This window comes from Phyllostomus discolor, chromosome 8 (genome assembly GCF_004126475.2).
Source record: "Phyllostomus discolor isolate MPI-MPIP mPhyDis1 chromosome 8, mPhyDis1.pri.v3, whole genome shotgun sequence".
NCBI lineage: Eukaryota > Metazoa > Chordata > Mammalia > Chiroptera > Phyllostomidae > Phyllostomus > Phyllostomus discolor.
The window spans coordinates 23,682,874-23,702,984 of NC_040910.2; the positions used below are offsets into that span (position 1 = coordinate 23,682,874).

At 34.2% G+C, this 20,111-nt stretch overlaps 1 protein-coding gene across 5 annotated transcripts in view; it reads left to right on the forward strand.

Annotated features, from left to right (window-relative positions):
- FSTL5 (follistatin like 5) overlaps positions 1-20,111 on the forward strand; it is a 546,524-nt gene that overhangs the window by 103,160 nt on the left and 423,253 nt on the right. For 3 of the 5 annotated variants that reach the window (XM_028519771.2, XM_036031945.1, XM_036031944.1), the window contains one exon: positions 426-459. In XM_028519771.2, the coding sequence (XP_028375572.1) occupies positions 426-459 (34 nt within the window). The remainder of the gene's footprint in view (positions 1-425; positions 460-20,111) is intronic. The other 2 variants (XM_028519772.2, XM_036031946.1) reach the window with 1 other exon arrangement.

Consider the following 20,111-nt stretch of genomic DNA (forward strand, 5'->3'; position numbering starts at 1 on the left):
AGCGAATTCTCCACTGTTTGCTCATAAGCTGTTTTCCCCAGCAACAATTTATCATTAATGTATAGATATTGAAAGCAAATTTTGAAGACATCATTCGTAACTTTTTGGAATTAAATAGAATGGCCTAAGGCATTTGAGGAGCATGACAAGTTTATTTTTTATTCATTAACCATTTGTTCATTTATTTATAAGTTCATATTCACATAATGTATTGATTTCTTAGAGGAATTTGTGTTCACTAAGACTGATTGCTACTCAATAAGAGATTTGACATAATTATTCATTAAGATGAGAATTATATTACAATGACCCCTGGGTGTGTGTAAAGCAAAATATTTAGAGTGGTCTTTAGTTTCACTGATAATTTATATCATGCTGTTGAACACTTACTTACAGATTTTGATCTATTTCTGTTTTAATTCCAGCAGGAAAAAAGTCAAGAAAGTTCAAGAATCAAAGGTAAGGAATGATTGTTTTAAGTTTATAGTCTCATAAATTCATGTAAGCATAGGTGAAGAAATATAAAAAATCTGATGCCAGCTTGAAAATATAGTTAAAATTTAGAAGACAATGAGAGCTAACCTTGAATGTGCTTTTAAGCCTTGCGAGCCCTTTGGGGAAACTTGAATACAACTTTCTGTGTGTTCCCTGAATTGTTCTCACAGAGTTCCTCCACCAGGCATTGGGCATAAGAATTGGCACTCCACCACTTGATGATGATTTAGCAGATGAACTTTTTCAAATACACCTAATGGAGAACCAGTTATTTAGTCATTCTTGTGTCATTTTATTTTCTGTTAAAAAGCAAAAACAATATTTATTTCTGTATTAAATTTGGTGATAGCTTTTAGTGTGGCATAATCAGCTCTAGTCAGACCCAGGGAGACTTTTTTTCCCATGAAGACATTGTTAAGTTTTGAAGTTTGCTTATTGTGATGGCAAATGACTCCAGGTACATTGTAACCTTAACCAAACTGTGCTGTTTGTCAGCAAGCTAAAGTATGGCTTGTTATCTTATATGTGAAATTACTATACTTATTTATCCCCCAAACACTCATATTAACTCAAAGTTTTATGCTTTTGTGTTGCAAAAGGGAATTTCTACTCTAAGATGTGCTGGATGATGTGCATTTAAATGCTATCAGCATTGTGAGCATGCTGAGTGCACATCTTTCTTCTCATGAAAGGTCCTGGTGTTTCAGGTTAACCTTAAATCATATTTATAATTCTATTATAGTTGAAATAAGTTTAGTGTAGCTTTCTTCTGGATGCTTTATGGCCTTGGGGTACATAAATCATACCATCTGAAGTAGTAGAAATTATTTCCCAACTGCTGTCTAAGAACATGTTTTCTTTTATTATGTAATAAAATTTTCAAGATGATGTGTGTCGCTGCTTTCAGTGTTGCTGGCTGACACATGGTTCAGAACTGTCACACTATGGCGTCTAGACTGCTGAATTCTAAGTAAGTCAGAGATGCGCAGTTACATCAAGATGGTGTGTGTAGCTCTACTTAGAGGAACTCCAAAGTTTTGCCTATTTATGGGAATCATCTTGAAATGTTATCTTACTGGAAGTTATAGATAACCCTTTTAAAATGTTTTATATGTCAATATTAAGAGACAACATTTTGAGCCATGGAAGATGACAAAAATTCTGAAAATCAAATATTATACTTGGTAACTGATTATTGAAATGTGAGCTATGTCTTCATGTGATTCTAGTAACTAATTCTCAGCTGGGAATTCTCTGGAATAAGTGGTAATCAAATTTGCCAGATCTTGTTTATTATAATATCAGATATACATGCAGAGGAAGTCTTTAATCTTCAAATTAAAAGACTTCTATATGCTTTCTATACCTATTTCTGCTTATGGCAACAACCTCAACCTCATGATATCAGTGACCTTGAAATGATATTAACAACACAAAGCACTCCAATGCAAAATTGATCCCTCTTTTCCCTCTTTTCTCCAATGAAAAATTGATCTCACTATCACATGTAGAGATATATATTGAAGTGTTTGGAAATTTGCAATTCTATTATCTAATTGATTATTTGACATTCATACATGACCTTATTCTAATATTATTTTGAAATACCATGAAATCTATATTTTTACTCTATTTTTATATTCTAAAGTTTAAATGAAATTAACCTGACAAAGTGAATTTTGGTTTAATATGCTTTTAGATTCTCGATTGATTGTGTGTTTAGATTGCCTATTGTTAAATGAGTTAAAGTCTAATCTTGAGGTTTAGACTTTACTGTTTCAATGTTTTGAGAAACAATAACAGTTTTTGAGGAAATAGCTTAAAAATTTTGCCAGCTTAATTAAAGTTTTAATTTTCCCAAATAGTGTAAAAAATATTTACTGCAATCAGAAGGATAATATCATTGTGGAAAGTTTGCATGTGGTCATGCTCCTAAGTGTCAGCTTCCCCCTTGCTTTGTCGACCAGAGGTTACTTAACTGTCTGTTGACTAGAAAGACCCACTGGCTTTTATCGCATGGCGTTTCCCTTCTCTTTTTCCAAATGGGCACTCTTGGTTCTTCCCATGCAGCAGTGACGAAAATACACTCCCTTTTCATTCCTAGTTATATTTTGGGTAAGTCTCTAATATTTAAGGGATGCTGAAGCCTGCAATTAATTTCCTAATGGTCACATGTTATGTTCACACTATCTTTTCTTAAATATGAACGGATGTCAGACACTGTGCTGAACTTTTTACATAAAATGTATGTTATCTCATTATAGTACTCAAACACACATTATTAAGATTTAGCATTCAAATGCTTCAGCATTTTGAAAAACTGCACACAAAGGAAATAGATCAATATTACCATTTTGTTCTATTATAAATTGGGTCATATTTTATTTGACCAATTACTGGTTGCACATGAGGTAAATTTAACATACTGTTGTTAGCAATGCTTTGTACATTTTCATGGATAAACATACATACCATTTTATATTAATTTCATTATTTATGCAGCATTTGTCCTTAATGGTTACAAATGTCATTTTTACTGCTAATTTATATAAATACTGCTCAGTGCTTTTTAACTTTCAGAAAAAGATAACAATAATGGCAGCATGGTAATGTTCTGAGGGCATATGTAAGAATTGTGCCAGCTTGTTTACTAACTACTTGTGATCTTGGGTAAGTGCCTTACCACCCCAGAAGTAATTTGTCTTTTATAATAAATAATACCATAACATACCCTGGAATATTAATGTCCTTTTCCTATCTAAAATCCCAAGGCTTCTAATTCTATAAGGACACTGGACAATGCTATTACTACAAACAATTATCCTTCAAAACTCTATAATTCTTAATAGGTTCTACATGGCAAATATTATATATATATAAGTATATATGAAAAAGATAAAGTGCATGAATTTTCTCCCTATAGTACATGCATTTTTACATATATTGAACAATGAAGTAAAATACTATGTTAAGGCCATACCTCATCAAATTAAAAGGGTGTGTTTGGGACAATGAATACTGTCAAAGAACTATGAAGCCTGCAGTCTTTATATACACATATGAGCACACAGATGTACATATACACTACTTTCTATTTATTTTTACACAATCATGTGTTCAGATTCCCCTTTATTTCCTGCATCACAGAAATGGACACTGAGAGCACTGACAATGATCTGATGTTTACAGGGGTAAATGCATATATATCAGGCAGAAGAGGGGCCCTTCTATGTGGTTGGAATGCGGGACTCCTGTCTTGAGTTGCCTGAGTATTTAAGCTCTTTTTATTAGAATAATCTCACAGAGTTCCTGAGATTAGCTGACTTCTTCAAGGTCAAGTGTCCAGTCAGAACTGTGAGTGGGTGGGAACAGACCTTCAAATTCTTGTTTCTAAAAGCTATTGAATACATTACATTCACAAATGAAAATATTATGTAATACTAAAAGATGGTAATTCACATATATGAACCCTCTAGGAGACCCTTTGTCTAGTTAATTTCATGCCTCTATGTTTAGAAAATAAAATATATTCTTAACTTTATATGAAATAGATGTCTTTATTATTATGTGAAATTCAAAGTCACCATATTTTCCATGAATTATAATGTTCTTTGGTATTCAATTTAGAAAGCTATTGCTGGGACAAACAATTGTTTGTAGGATTTATGAAAAATATGGGTTTTGTCTATAATATTTAGTAGTTATAATCCTTATGAAGTACCAGTACCTAAAATACAAGAAAATTCACCTCTAGAAAATGTCAGCCAAAGGATTGATAGTTTTATTTGTTTGCTTTTGGTGAACAATAATTCAGAATAAACCCCAGACAAATGTATTTACTTCAGGCATATTTATAATAATAATTCTTTAAAAATAATTAAATGTTATAGAAATGTGAGGGAATAATAATTATTTTATATACATTTTACACCAAAACAATTGCATTATATGAGAACAATTGTATTTTTACTCTACTTGGTTTATTAAAAACAAAATTTGGAAATTAAATGAGGGCAAAATGTATTCCATGAGTGATTATTGATTACCTTGAAGAAAAAAAATGCCATCATATATGTACAACTTAATAATATATGACTTACTAGCAACTCTTCAATTACTAAAATGAATATCTCAAATATTTCAATCCATTTTATTTACACCTATCTTAACAATATGAATACAAATTGACTTTTGAGTAACAAATCAATTAAAAATGTAATTCTTAATTATTGTGAACACATTGTCAGACTTTTATGATTTAATTAGCTGACATCTGTTTAATTTATGATCTTTTACTATTAAAATATGGTCACATTTCTTTATGCAAGTAATGTTTTGTGAATTTTTGAGGTAATGTGAGTTTTTGAAAAAATAACACACAAATGCAAAATTTGGAGGTACTAAATACAATATTACTTGGATAATAATTGTTACTTTGACAGACTTTCAAACATATAACAATTTATATTCTAATGTATAATTCCACAAGAGAAAAGTAAATTAATAGAAATATTTTTATTGGACATAACCTAAATAATACCTCCAAATGCCTTACTCAATAACTTTCAAGTAGTATCGATTTCATTGAACACATGTTCAAAGCATAACTTTTCTCTGAGAATTAAGATAATGCTCATTTTTCATTCTTTAAAAATCATTATTTAAACAACTTGGTGAATTTGAGATTATCCTGACACATGTCCTCATGCCAGAGCAAAGAGGAAGACAACATTTCTCCAGCAAATGATGCTATGATCATCAACCACAAGAAGTTTCAAAATGCCAAGAAGGACTCAATGTATATATTGTGTCAGCCACATCATCCTTCTCCCCTCTTTTTGCATATATTCTCTAGTTTTCCAAAGGATACCAGTAAATCATCTCATCCAGTGGGTCATGTACAGGGGTGGCCAAAGGGAGGTTTACAGTGGTTCATAGGGAAGAAAAACATGAAGGTTATAATTAGTACAATCGCTTTAACTCTGTGTTGTGTGTACTCACAACTGTAAACCTACTTTTGCCAACCACTGTATTCTGGTCTCTGGGTGATTTGGAAGCTCACTTGGTCACCAGTGGCAGTGCTATCTCAATGAACTAAGGAATAATAGGTTTGGTGTATTTGGGGAAAACAACCCAGAATGACTGCATTCAATTTTTTTCTCTGAATAAATAATGACTTAATGTTGTGTGTAATATCAAATGAATATGGTTTATGGGCTTTTCTTTATGTAATTTAATAGTCTTTTTCCTGCACACTAACAGCTCAGCACTGATCTTCTTTCTCTTCAATCACCAATACAAATATCTTTATTCTAGACTTTTGATAGAGTTAAATGGTCTCTTGAATAAGTTTTTCAAAAATTTTCATAAACTGTCTCCTGAAATAGTTGAATATCATGTTTCAAAAAATGTCAAGTAATACTAACCAAAATGTGTTTTGTGGCTTCATTTACTCAGCTTGACAAAATAATTTCACTTGCAATGGTTAGCCTTTATAAAAGAGCAGCTCTTGAAATGCTCAGGTGAAAATTACGTTTTTTGACACAAGGCTCTGTTTTATCTGTCAGTGAAAAATTATATGGTCTATCCTTTTCTCTTTGTGTCTTCTCAGGCACTTTCAACATAAAAATTGGCTATGTTAGAGAAAGTATATTTAATTGTTTTTTTAAAAATAAGTATTTCTGCCTTCTTATCTAAGTTCTTAGCTTATAATGTAATAGTACGTAAGTTTTGTAGTTATTTGAAATTTTTGCAGTATGAAGGATATACATGTTATATAAAAAGCATTTGGAACTCTGCAAGTACTGTTATGTTTAGTAACTTCTCTTAGGCGAAGTTGTACATCTGTTTGTCCAACTGTGATGGATTACTTAACTTGGAGTTTTACCTATTATGTCAAAGACCAAGTAATTGCACTTTTAAATTATTGTAGAATGCATTTCATACTTTGACTCATGACATGGGTAACACTTTTTAAATTCCTTAGATGATAAAAAGTAAACATTTTTACTGGAAAAGATTATATCATTGTGCCTTAAATGGTTGGTGCATGAAATCCTTGTCCATTGGACATTGGAAAATAAGGCAACAACTCTTGTCAAATATTGACTGCTATATTGCAAAGTTTCTGTATAATTCTCTACAAATACTTACCTTTGCTTCATTAAACATATCCATTGTATTTGACCAAGGGTCTCTTTCTCTCCATTAGTCCCCTTTCAGGAAACAGCTAGTCTCAAAGTACTAGAATTTTAGAAACACATTCTGAGAAGGACTGGTTTATATAATATTTTTCAAGATAGATCATGGGGTGTAGACTCAATGTACCTAGGCTCAATTATTCATCCCCACTTAAGGACTGAATCTTATTTTTTCACTGTAATATGAATATAATGTACCACAAAATGCTATTTCAAGGAGCAAATAAGGTAAAGTATATGACCCTTCTGAGTAGAATGAAAACTTCGTTTATGTGAGCTATTATTTCAATGTGTTTTGAAATGTCTGCAACCATTTTTAATGCATCCATGGTAGAAAAATATTTATGAAAAAATAAGCTTAAATGTTATAAAGTGTTAATTTTAGAGGTCAAGACATATTGATTTTATTTTGCCTTATTTCTTTGCATAATTCTAGATTATGATCCACATTATTTTCTAAACTTGGAAGCATCTGACTTACTAAATAACCTTTAGGTGTCCTGTCATATTTATTCTTAGGCTCTCATTATTCTTATCACACATATATCATGATATATGCACCACCATAGAAAAAAATAGTATGATATAGTGGACACTGCTTTCAACATAAACATATGGAAGATTGGTGTACCTGAGTGCACTAATATCCTCATCTGCATGAAATGTGGGTAATAATAGTTCCTTCTCAATGTTAATAACTTGTTTTGTGATTAGACAAGTTATTAAATACAGAGAACTTAGCAAGAATTGTGCATGGTCGGAGATTTTAGCCTCTTCACAATCTAACAAGTGAACTTCATCATTGCCTGGATGCTGACAGAAGACATGAGGCTCCGGTGTTGAGAGCAGTTTATTACTCAAAGCGGCAGCAGTAAGGAGTGTACCAGCATGTGCAGCCGGCCCCACGGGATCATAAGAGGGCCCGGTGATACCTGCATCCACAGCAGTTTCCATCATTAGAGAGGACTGCTCCCCTCTGTCCTCAACAGCCTAGAAAGACAAATATTTTATAATGAACAGAAAACACATTTGCCCTGTAGAGAGAACTTTGCTTTATTACACTTGACAGGAAATGAATTTTGCTCCTTGCTCCAGAAGGAGGCACTCTTTCTATTTTACAAGAAATTCAACTGTACAAAATCCTGGAAAAGAAAGCCTAGGATAAAAAACAGTGTTTCTTCTCTTAAGACAGACAGAAATGCAAGAAACCCATAGAGAGTTGTCTCTCAGAAAACTTAGAATAGTAGGGGCACAAAAAACACCTACTCAATAAACACTTATAATTGCCATCACCGCAGTTATGGCCAGCATTCAGAGAATATTTTTCCTGCGTTATCCTCTGGAGTGCAAATGAAAGTAGAGTAATGCATCTGCAGTGTGCTCCTGCTCAGAGCCTCTCTGTTGCTCTTTGATGGCAGGATGTTTCTGAGTTTGCTTCTCAGGTAAAAGAACTATATAAATATACAGTATATAGACCAATGCATAGAGAGAGACATTCATTTTTTTCTTTCTATGTTAATACATGGTCATTTTAAAAGTCATAAATTCAGAATTAAAAAGAATAATTACAGTAATTTACAATTTCTGTGTGATTAATAAGTGCTAGTTTCTATGTAAGGTACTTCTTGTGATTCATCTTCATTTTATATATATGAATATTTAACATTTGTGAATGCTTCCTTATTGATAGTCCTTATGCTGAGTCCTTCCCATGCATTATTTTATATAACTCTTAGAAGAATTTTATAAACAAAGAAGAGTAAATTTGACTGTCAATATATTTACAGGCATGGGCAAAAGTAGGTTTAGAGTTGTTTAAATGAGAAATAAAATGATAATTAATAACTAATAATTACAAGAATTAACTGTGCTTCATGTAAACCTGCTTTTGCCCACCCCTGTATATTTGCCACCATCGCCATTTCCATATATGTCAATTAAACATTTTTTGTATATGCATATATTTCTGCAAAAAGAATTTTCACTGTTTTTCTGTTGGAAGTGTTAATGGATAACCTTGCTTCTCAACTATTTGTAATCACTTTGTAGTGAATACTGTGAATTAGTTTCCCAAACAACCCTTTCAAACATCAATTAGCATGCCTTTTTTTATAGTCTTGTTACTAAGTCTAGTGATTTAAAAGCTGCAGTTCCCACGTTCCCTTGCAGTTAGATTCTTGGATATGTTTTAGGTTTCTCCTAATAGACTCAAGCAAGCACGACCTTTTATGAAATTTTTATTTTATAAAACATGTAGAGTTTGGGTAGGAATTTTCCTCTCATGGATTATAGCCAACACAGTGTATACCTGAATCAGACAGCTAGGGTGACAGCGTATTTAAAAACTCTCCCTTGGGAAGTGGCTTGTGCAGGTCCTGGAAGCTGGCTTAGGGCCACTGTTAGGGAATTCTTGGGTCCAGTCACCAGGGCAAGGTCCAGAAGAGAGCCACACACAAAATTGGACTTAGCCCCATGAACTGCCCCATGCACTGACTGCCTTGTCAAGAGGGGCACAGCTGAAGGAGAGCCAGAGGGGTGCTTAAAGCAAGGAGCCTAGGTCAGGAACCAATTTCACTGGTCCCCGTCGGTATTGCTTGAGAGGCTATAATGAGGCAGAAAATACCACTCAAGAAAGATGTAATGAATAGAACTGTTTGAATTAGGAGAAGTTTAGAAAAAGGGTACTGCATTTGGAGAAACAGTGACTTACATGGGATAAATTCACATTTTGACAAAGTTGAGGTTGTCATGAACTTGTTATCAAATCTTTATCAACAGAGTCTGACAGAAGTAACACCTGCTTGACTCTGGTTGGTAGGGGATGTGAGTGTCTCGCACTTGATGGACAGCGATTTGAACATTTCACCTCAACTGTTATATGGTGTTCCTGAGTGTGATATTGTTGTATTGCAGAACTACAAGCTTATGCTCCCGTATTAAAAGATTTTGTAATAAAAAGGGGCACTATTTGTGCTGGACCCCTAGGGAAAGTTCGGTCCACCGTTGTCTCGTTTGCTAACATGTTTTACATTCTGTTGACTCCGTCCTCTTTTTATCCTTTTATGTTGACTTAGTAAGTAGTCTGCTGAATGTATAAAAATAAACAGTGAAAAAGTACAGAAAATCATGTGCCTTCCAGTAGACCAGTGTTGTTGGTGTTCCAAGATTAGCCTGGTTTAAACTGCTCTTCAAAGTGGCAGTGGAAACCGTATGTTGACTCACAGTACTTTTGTGACATGCCTAATGTAATTTCCCCTTTACATGATCATCTTTTAGGAAGCAGGCATCTTTTATAAGAGATATAGTGTGATATAATAGAATTCGAAAGTATCAGCAGACACTGTTAGTAAAAATGCCTTCACTTGTATTTGAGGGCTCTGGGTCTTCAGTGAAATCTAACAACAACAAAAACATGGTCAGGCAGAGATAAGGCAAAAACTTTGGCTATTGCCCGGTCCTTCTGGAAAGAACACGCTGGCAGATAGTCTGCAGGATGACGGCATCCAGCCCATCTGGCATGTGGTCTGCACACCACAGGCCCCCTGATCTCAGTCACAGCAGGAGGACCCTCCATGGGTAACAGCACAGGAACTTGCAAAAGACTGGCTTGAAGGGAAAATTATTAGATAGTAAGAGGAAAGAGAATTTTACCTTCTTCATCCAGATTTCTTAAAGCCTTACTTTAAACCATTTAACTAAGTTGTTAAACCCGTGTTCAATTTGGAGTGTAACCTTCCTCCTTGGAATTTATCAGGGCAGTTGTAGGAGTTCATGAAGTCACAAAGCCAGTGTCAACCAGGGCTGCTGATGAACTGATAATTAGTGTAGATTTTTCCCCAGAAGATGATGAAATGGGTCAGAAAAAAAATAGATTTAACTCTAAGACTACCCCTTTCACATCAGAAAATCCATTCCAATTTTCTTTCACTTCCCAAATTATGCCCGGCCATGTTGTAGACTATATTTTATCTAAAATTCTATATCAAGATTATATAAAATTATAAACATGTTCCAAAAAGGTCCAAACCTCAAATATAATTATAAATCTCGTTCTTATTTGAAGCCTGGGGAAGCCATTAAAGAAATTTAATCAGAAAACTAAATCCCCATGTAAGTTAAAACCCAGACATTAAAGTCTAAATGAATTAAAACTCAAAAAATCAATTATCTAGTTCCTTCAAATCCAAAGAAAATAGACTTTTCCCCATTTCTTATCCTAGTCAGCATAAGCCCTGTGGGGTTTCAGAGGATGGTTGTAATACAGCTTCTTCAGCAACAGACTGGGCATCTGTTTTCCACTGGGTTGATGTGGTTTTCTCACATCAAAATCCCAATTAGATCAATACCCACTCTGATGTGCTTCTCTTTTACAGAGTCCAAAAATTATCATAATCCTTATTCTCATCTAAGAAAAATGTTAAAGAAGCTTATTTCTAGAACCCAGATGAAGTTAGTCCACACAGAGTTATGTTTTCAGAACCTAGGATTTAGGTTTGGCAAAAACTAAAACAGAACCTTAATGCTACCTGAAATACAAAGCTACAGAGTCAAAATATGCCCTATTTTAGCCATTCTGGGATGCCAGTTATTCTCTGCCCATTGAACACATCCATTAACTTTGGAAGTAATTTCAACCAGAGAAAAAGACTCATCAAGAGATGATGGCTCAGTATTTACTATAAGTGGGAGAAAAGGTATCTCTTATGAACACTCTTTGCTTTCTCAGATAATAGCTGTTGAGACATGACCATCTTCTTTTTGGAGTTTGAAATATACAATACAATAATAATATACATATACAGTACTCAGAAATATACAATAAAAATGCCTTTAACCAGCCTTAATTTATGTAGCTTTTCTTCCTCATCCAGCATATTAAAATATTTTAATTTCCTGTCTTAATTAAGTTTTCCTTAAAAACAGAGGCATTTCAAAGGCTATGTGCTTTACATTAAGTACATCCCTAGAACAAGTACAAAAATAAGATATAAAGAAAGAGAATGTTGGAGACCCATAGATACAGTGCTCTACAAAGCTAGACATCACTTGTTAAGACCAGTTAGATATTTGATCTCACAGGACATCGTTAATGAAACCATATAAAGCTACTCCATTGTGCAAATACGTCATCAGTGGGAGAGAAGGAAGAAAAAGATGCATCTACATTTACCCGTTGTCCTCCACATCTATTAGTCAAAGCTTGCTGGAGAGGCACTAACTGCCTCACACTTTCAGGTAGTGTAGGTATCCTGAGCTGGATCTAGCGCCTCAGTGTGCAATGTGTGGTGCAGCATATGTTACTGGGGCATGTGCACGGATATCGGAGAATAAGAGCAGTCACCAGGGTCTTTACTGAGGGTGGTGGCAACTGGCTCTGTAACTAAGGAAACACATAAGTTGTTTGAGTCATTCACTAGAAGCTAATCAAGTAGGCAGATGCGTGGAGTAATGAATCAAACTGAATCCAGTATCTTTCCTCTTTCCTTGAAGCCTATGTGGACTCTTGGGTGTTTAAGTGTCCATCCTCTCCGTGGACCCACTTTTACAGTGCCTTGCCATGAGAGGGTCATTATGCTGCCTGGTCACTGTGGAACAGTTTAGGCCCATGAGTTTTAACCCCTTGGGATGGTTTTACTCATATTCTGGCTCTGCCATCACTCTCAAAAAACTCCTGACTTGGTTTAGAGAGTTTGCACTAGGAACACAGGGAGAGTAATAGGTCTGTCATGAGTTCTTCAAGTCACTGTCACTCATATTTTGAATGTGTTAGATCTTGAATAATATTTCTAGCTGGTGTTTTTTTTTAATGCAATAAGGGACAATAATTTCTACTGTTTTATCTTCTCTTTTTCTTCTCTTTTTTGAAAAGTCATTGGTAACCTGCTTATAAGGTTAGTCTCTTTCTTTTGCTATCATGTTAAAAAATGCTATTTCTTGGAGAAATGCTTTGGTCCTCTTACCATCCTTAGGTTTCTACCCAGGCTTGCTTATTTATTTATTTATTTATTTATTTATAATATTTTGATTTATTATTCTGAGTCTGCCAAATACATCCATTGTTCAGACAGTTCTTGTGTACTTTCACATTTTTGGTTTAAGGAATCCTATGCAGGAGGCATTGCCATCTCACCACAGAATGGGCTGAATTTATCATCATCTCATCTGCCTCCTTGACATATGTCTTCTCTATTTTGTGCTTTTCTCTATGGTCTCAGTTCCACAAATTTATAAAACATGTTCTCTCAAAGCACAGCAAATTCCTGAATAGCTAATTAAATGTAACTTCATCATCTAATATTATTGTGTTACTTATAAACCTCAGGCCTGTGGATTAACTCCATGAATTCAAGCCTACTTCTTCCACCGGTTCCTCTTTAACCCTGAATGCAAAATGAAATTTGAGGCATCAAACCTAAGCCTGACAAAAATAATTTAAAACCAGAACCTCTTTAGTATTTTGTAGTGTCCTTGGAATCCAGCTGCCTCGAAGTATAAAATCCATTCCCGGTAAACAAAGTTGAAAATCAAAATGCAAATGGCAAATAACTCTTCTGCTCTTTAAAGTTTCTAAGGTAGGTATATAGGAAGATTCCCTCTTCTATACTCTCGCTTCAGTAAAATCTGCTGACTCTGGTCTGTGTGGCCCATTGGCAGCGTCCACACATCACTGAAAATGGTGCAAGAGATGCTACCACCAACTGCACTCAGAGCTGGGATTCCCCACAATTGTCCCTATGAGGCTTTTGAGTGTGCTATGAAATTTTCTGCCCACATACAGTGCATTTTAGTTTCTGAGATTTACGTGGCTTCTATTTCGCTTAAATCCGAGATGCCTGGTACCATTTCCAAGGTCAGTGCACTTTTGCTAAAGGCCTGGTGTTTGCAGACACGTCTCTATATCTCTTTTAAAAATTGTCCATGGATAAGTCCTTCCTAAGCTCAATTACCAGCCAAGGCAGAAAAATAAATCACAAATGTTGGCTGTAAGGCTGTTGACAACCTAAAATTCATTTATGTGGCCTAAACTAAGGCTCTACAAAAATAAGCAAAAAGACTCTTGTTTAGTAATGTTTGAAGTAGAGTCATGTGCTGTGATCCTAACCTGCAAAACCTAAATCAAGGAGGCTGGAGAATAATCTTCTCCTTTTTTTTTAAAGGAACTAAACTGAACAAGCTCTGTGTTTTGTTTTGTTTCCCCAAATGCACCTCTGACATTATTCCTGCCTTCTCCCCAGGGAAAAATGCAAATGAACAGAAAGACCCTAGGAGAGGTATGTGTTATGCTAATGGAGTCCCTCCAGATGGAAGGGACCAGTCAGGCAGGAGAGGCTGAAGTTTCCTCCACTTCGTCTTTCCTGGTTGGTCTTCAAGGCTGTCACTCTCCAAATCTCAGTGGGGAGAGACTGACTATTGCAGTGGTCACAGGGAATGTTAGAGCTAAAAGAGACACTTGTAAAGCTTTTCTGAGAGGCTGTATTATGCTGAATAAACTTTATAATACTATAAGATTTTAAAATTCTAATGAAATATGTATAATATCATACAGAAGAAAAGGGTAAAAGCCTGATTCTGGGAAAAAGCCTATGAACTCTCAATTTAATATCATTAAGCATTCAGATATGCGATATTCATTTGAAATGCATTTGCTATATCCAAATGTCTTATCTGATTTAACTGAAAAAATAAAGCTTTCTATGAGACTTTCAAGTTTTGTCAAATGGTGATTTTTCTACCAAATTTCATTAGCAGAATAGGATTAAAATTCATATGCTTAGAACTATTTCCTTTTAATATTAGCCACATATTTTTTGAATTAGAGAAATAATCAGAATGTTTTAAGCTACAATTGAGATGAACTTTGGGTGACATTGTTTCATTTTTTTAACTATGAGGTTTTTTGATTTTTGTTTTCTGTAATATGCATATTCACTTGAAGAATTTAGACATCTTCTGCATCAGGATAGCTAAGATTACATCTAGGCAAGTGAATCAAATGTTGTTAATTTGAAGAGTTGGAATAATGCTTATTAAAATTCAGTACTTTTACCTTTGAAAAATCTTCAAGCTTTCTGTGTGTAGCATGTCCTCAAGATGAATATATTTTTCCTTCCCCTACCCTGAAAGGCAATATTGGAGTTTATGTCTAAGTTCAGTCTGCTCTCTTCCAGAGATACACCCACAGAGCTTCGTGCAACTTGTCTATCAATCTTGGATCTTCTCTAGGTAGCGTATTTCTGGCTCTGTCCCTTCAAACACGGTGCATCACACAGGGATTTAGGGTCTATACATTCATGGAACACCAGTAGAAGCGCAAAGTACTAACCCAGTCATACCAAAGATGCAAACTCATGAAATATTTTGCCTGCCCTCTGGAAGCTTGTGATCTATTAGATAAGTCAAAAATACACAGGGAGAGAAATAGTACAACAGAATAAACAAGACTCTCGAGAGGAATAACAAATAGAAGATTTTAGGATGGCTTTTTGGAAGAGTCAGATTTGAAATGGTGCTTAAATATTAGGCAAAACTTGGAAAGTGCTTATAAAAGGGACATGTGTTCCTAATAAGTGATACAACTTAAACTAAATCTAGGAGTTAATATAGTAAAATGACAAGTACAGATTCATGGAGAGGGCTGAACAGAGATAAAGCTGGAAACGGAAAAAAATTACATCTCCAAATTTTTAGAAAAATATGATTCTAAACATTCTGTCCTGCTGTTAGTCCAGCCATTTGTTTTGGTTTCACTTTCGAAAATCTGGTCTCTCATCTAGGGGCCGATTTGTGGGAAGCCTGTTTCAGAAATTCAAGTCAGACCGTTTGGTACATAACCCAGTGTGGCTCAGTGCAAGAGGGGCATTGAATGTGTGGCTTGAGAGTTCCCCTAATTGAACCCCCAGTCTTCCAGGCATCATTGCACCCTGGTTTTCACTGTCATGCACACTTCCAGTACACTATAGCCAGTTAGAAGGCAGCAAAACAAATGTGTTCTTTCTTCCTGGGGGATTCTATAAGCTATTCTAGTGTCCCTAGCTTTTATTGTGCTGAATAGCATCCCTCAAAATCTAATTAGCTTAAACAAAATTATCATATGGCCCAGCAGTGCAACTTCTAGGTATATACTCAAGATAAATAAAAGACATATGTCCAGACAAAATTTCTATATAGCATTTCTCACAAAAGCAAAAAATTAAAGCAATCTAAATGTTCATCATCTGATGGAATAGGCAAACCAATTTGGTATAATACAATGGCACATTATTCTGTGATAAATAAAAAGAAATACTGATACATGCTGTAACATGGGGGGAGGAACCTTGAAAACATTCTACCAAGTGAAAGAATTCGGACACATGTTGTACAGTTTCATTTATATGAAATATCCAGAATTAGCACATAGTGGTCACCTAAGGCAAGAGGGATAAAAGGAAAGGTGTATAGTGGATGTGGAGTTTCTTTTTGGAGTGATGAAAATGTTCCAAAATTAGGTAGTAGTGATGGTTGTAAAACCCTGTGAATATAATAAAAGTCATTAAATTCTATACTTTAAATGGGTGAGCTGAATGGTATGTGAATTGTTTCTCATATGTTTCTCCATAATTTTTATCTTTAGCATAACAATTATGTGCAAGTGTATATAACTTTAGTTTTCTATGATCTTTAGCCATAATGTATCTCCACCCCAGGGTGCTTTGACAAGTGCGTATGTTTATACAGTAGGTGCACAAATGCATTAGGAAATGGAAAAAAAGAGTTTGAGATGTACTGTTTGATACAGCTTTCTTATTTTGAAGTATGTTGTCTCCTATTTAGGAGAAGCTCCTAAATAGCTTCAGTGTACTGAACTCTGTAAAAAGCAAATTAACCTACAAGTAGAAACAAAGCATCAAGAAATGGTTCAAAAATCACCATTTAATGTTTACATTCTATACTAGTAAGGAGATATGAACATTGTCAAAAGATGTAATAGGTTCCATTTCTTAAAACAACACAAAAGCAAACCAAAAAAAAAGCCCCAAGAATATTTGCTTAAAATTTCGCATCAAAAGCCAAATACAAACAATAACACACTACTTTTTGTCTTTATAGCCTGCCACCATGTCATCTAATTTGTAGAAAACATGTCAGAATTATACTGAGTTAAAATATTATTTATATAATGTACATAGAAAGAAATGTAAAATACTAAATTATATTGAAATATTTATATAGGCACAAAATATTGTAGGAATAAGAAATAATAATCCTTATTTTTTTGTGTATAGCAGTTTTATTATTTTTACTTTTATACCACCTATTAGATTTCAAGTCTATGAGTTGATGCTTTTAAATAGTATTAATTATATATTAAAATGTATTATTTTCCATTGTCTATGGTAATTTAAAGAACAATCAGAGCTCTATATGAATAACTTTGAAATATGAATCTAAGGAGTGCTTTTGGGGATTGCAGATTTTATAACTGTAGCCTTTTGCATTGTGCAGGTTTCAACTGAAACAATTATCGTATTTATTTTTATGTTCGCTGTTTCTTAGAACCGTTGCATTTCATTAACAATGAAGGTTATGTTCGGGTTCACTCCAAGTATACTCATTTGCCCCTACCCCAGATCCTAGCGTGCTATTAATAGTGCCATCTCTGGTTAACATTTACATCAGCATCGAAAGGAGATGTTACAGTGAAGTGCAAATTAAAGCCTGCTAAAATGCTGCTGCCAACAATTACACTGGGGCACAAGTACGCTTTTTCATTTATTTCAGTGGGTCAGACTAACAAGGCTGCATGCCGCATTATCATAAAAGGTGGACCAGGCTGTCAGTTCTGATTATTGTTAAAGGAATGACATTTCTAGAAAGCTTTGCTAGAAGAAAACACATCTATTGCTATAGTGGTTTAAATGTGTGTAATTATTGGACACTTTTTGTATCATTTGAGAAACTTCTGTCAATCAAAGGTTAATTTTCCATCTCCTCTTTTAATTTAATTTTTCTCTTTTTCAATTTAATTTCTCTAGAAAATCAAAGTGCTTTATATAAGCTAAATAGAAAAGAGAAATTCTTTCATTTCAATCATTTAAAACAATTATTATCCTAAAAAGGTCTATGTAAATCAAGCCCACGTTTACCTATTCATCCTCCATATTAAATATTAAGAAAAAAGAACAACCTGAGGTCAATAATGCTAAAGGAGACAGATGAAAATTATATTTAATAACTCATTGTTTATTCCTGTGTAACATGAGTGGACATCACAGTGATTATGTCATTGTGTCTGTGGAACGGAAACATCAGAGATTTTTCTGTCCCTGTCAGGAAAATTGTGCATGAGTTATAAACCATTGTTAGATTCAAAAAACCATCTCTAGATTTAAAAAATAAAGATGGTTTTCCTATGAAATCACCTATACGTAAGAAAATAAAAAATTATAAGTATATAATTTGATGCATGCCAGATCATTGAACAGAATGTTACTATGAAGTTCCTCTCACTAGTAGCTTCCAAAGTTAACCACAATTGTAACTTCTGAAAATAAGTTTATTTTACCTCTTTTAACTGTATAAAGATAAAATATTTTAACTCTTTTGTGCTCAACATTCTAATATACTTATGCACACATTGCTTGAAGTTGTAGTTTATTCATTTTTATTGGTGTTCCCCTGAATGAATACACAACAATGTACTTAACCATTGTACTGTTGACCAGTATTTGGATAATATAGAGCAGGGATTCATACCAAGTTTTGGCTATACTTTGAGCCTACACTGTTTCTACTACACTTTTTTGTTAATGAGTTAAATATGATGAAATACTGGTATCATGCTCTGCAAAGTTAACAGGAGGAGAGATCCTTGACTAGAATTCAAAATTTATCAAACCACCTAAAATATTTTAGTGTCAACATTTTCCCTAAAAACCAAAGTATTCAAAAAGGTAGTGGTTTTATACATTTTTATTGTACAATTTTCTATGTTATTATTTTTATATGAAAAATGTACTTTCTTGATTTTGGTAAATATGATACTTACATATACTATTGTTCTTTATAGTCCCTCCACATTGATAAATTCAGAATGTTGAGTGGTAGAATTATTTCATTTTTTCATATTCTCTATAAACACTGATAGGTAATTAACCACTAGTAAAATCCCATTCATTAATTGTGGTACTGACCCCCAGTTACAGATACAGAAGCTACTATTTAAACCTCTGGGAGTCTCACCACCCGAAGAAAAGATTCTGATTACTTATCAAAAGTCAAAACATCCATATGACTGATATAGGATGTTAGCAGATGACATCATCTATTTTTAATTAAAAAATAATATTTACTTATCCAATAATTTAAAGATTTGAGCAGCTCATTTTTTAAGCATCGCAATGGCTGGGTATTTGCCAGTTTAATTCCAGCTGAAGGTCAGAAACTGAATATACAAAGATTATCAATAATGCAGGTAAATGTGGTGTGATGGAAGTTGCAGGAATTCCCCTAATCAAATATAAATTATATGAAAACATAATTTTTAGCCTTCATATTGAGGCACTATAGCATCTCTCTATCTTTTATAAGTCCTTATTCACATTATTCTAAAATAAAATAATGTTAAATTTGACTTATCTGATGAGAATTGGTAAGGCTTAAGATGTTTATATAGCTACCTCCAGGTAATCGTGTATTTTTTTTTTGAGGGGGCTGTTGTGCCACCTACAAGAAGTGTCTCTTTAGAACAGTTACTGAACCTCACTCTTACTTAGTGGGGGTGTGAACAGTACCTACCCCACAGTGTCGTACTGAGGAATACATGTGATGATGTGTAGGATGCAGTTAGAATCATGCCTGACACTCACTACCAATATCAGTGGCCCCTAGTTTACCAAAACAGAGAAGGTGAGGGAACGGGAAGAGGAAAGGCAGGTGTTTGTATTGGTTTCCTCCTCCAACTCTTCTTTACGTCTCCCCTCTCCTCCGTGCGCTTTACATTCCTCTCAAACTCTGCAGTTTCTTGGGATTTACTTCTGTTTCACTGGACTTATTTTATTCCTTCCCTCTGGTAACCTTATTCAATCATATGTTGACCAAACACCTATTTAATAAAGCATTAAATAATGAAAAAATATGGAAAGGAGAAGACTGCCAAGGATACAGTCACAGATAGAACATGACTCACTGAAATTATGGTTTAAACTAAAGACAGAAAATAAACATATAAAAGAGGATATTATGGGAACATTAAATGCAAACATAACACCCTTACCTGGTCAGTTAATAGAATGCAAGCCATTCTCATTACATTAACAATGGCTGGAATTTTTCCAGATGAGATATAGATATCTATCTATATCTATCTATCTATCTATCTATCTAGTGTGTGTGTGTGTACATACACACATATAAGATGTACTGTAATATATCATG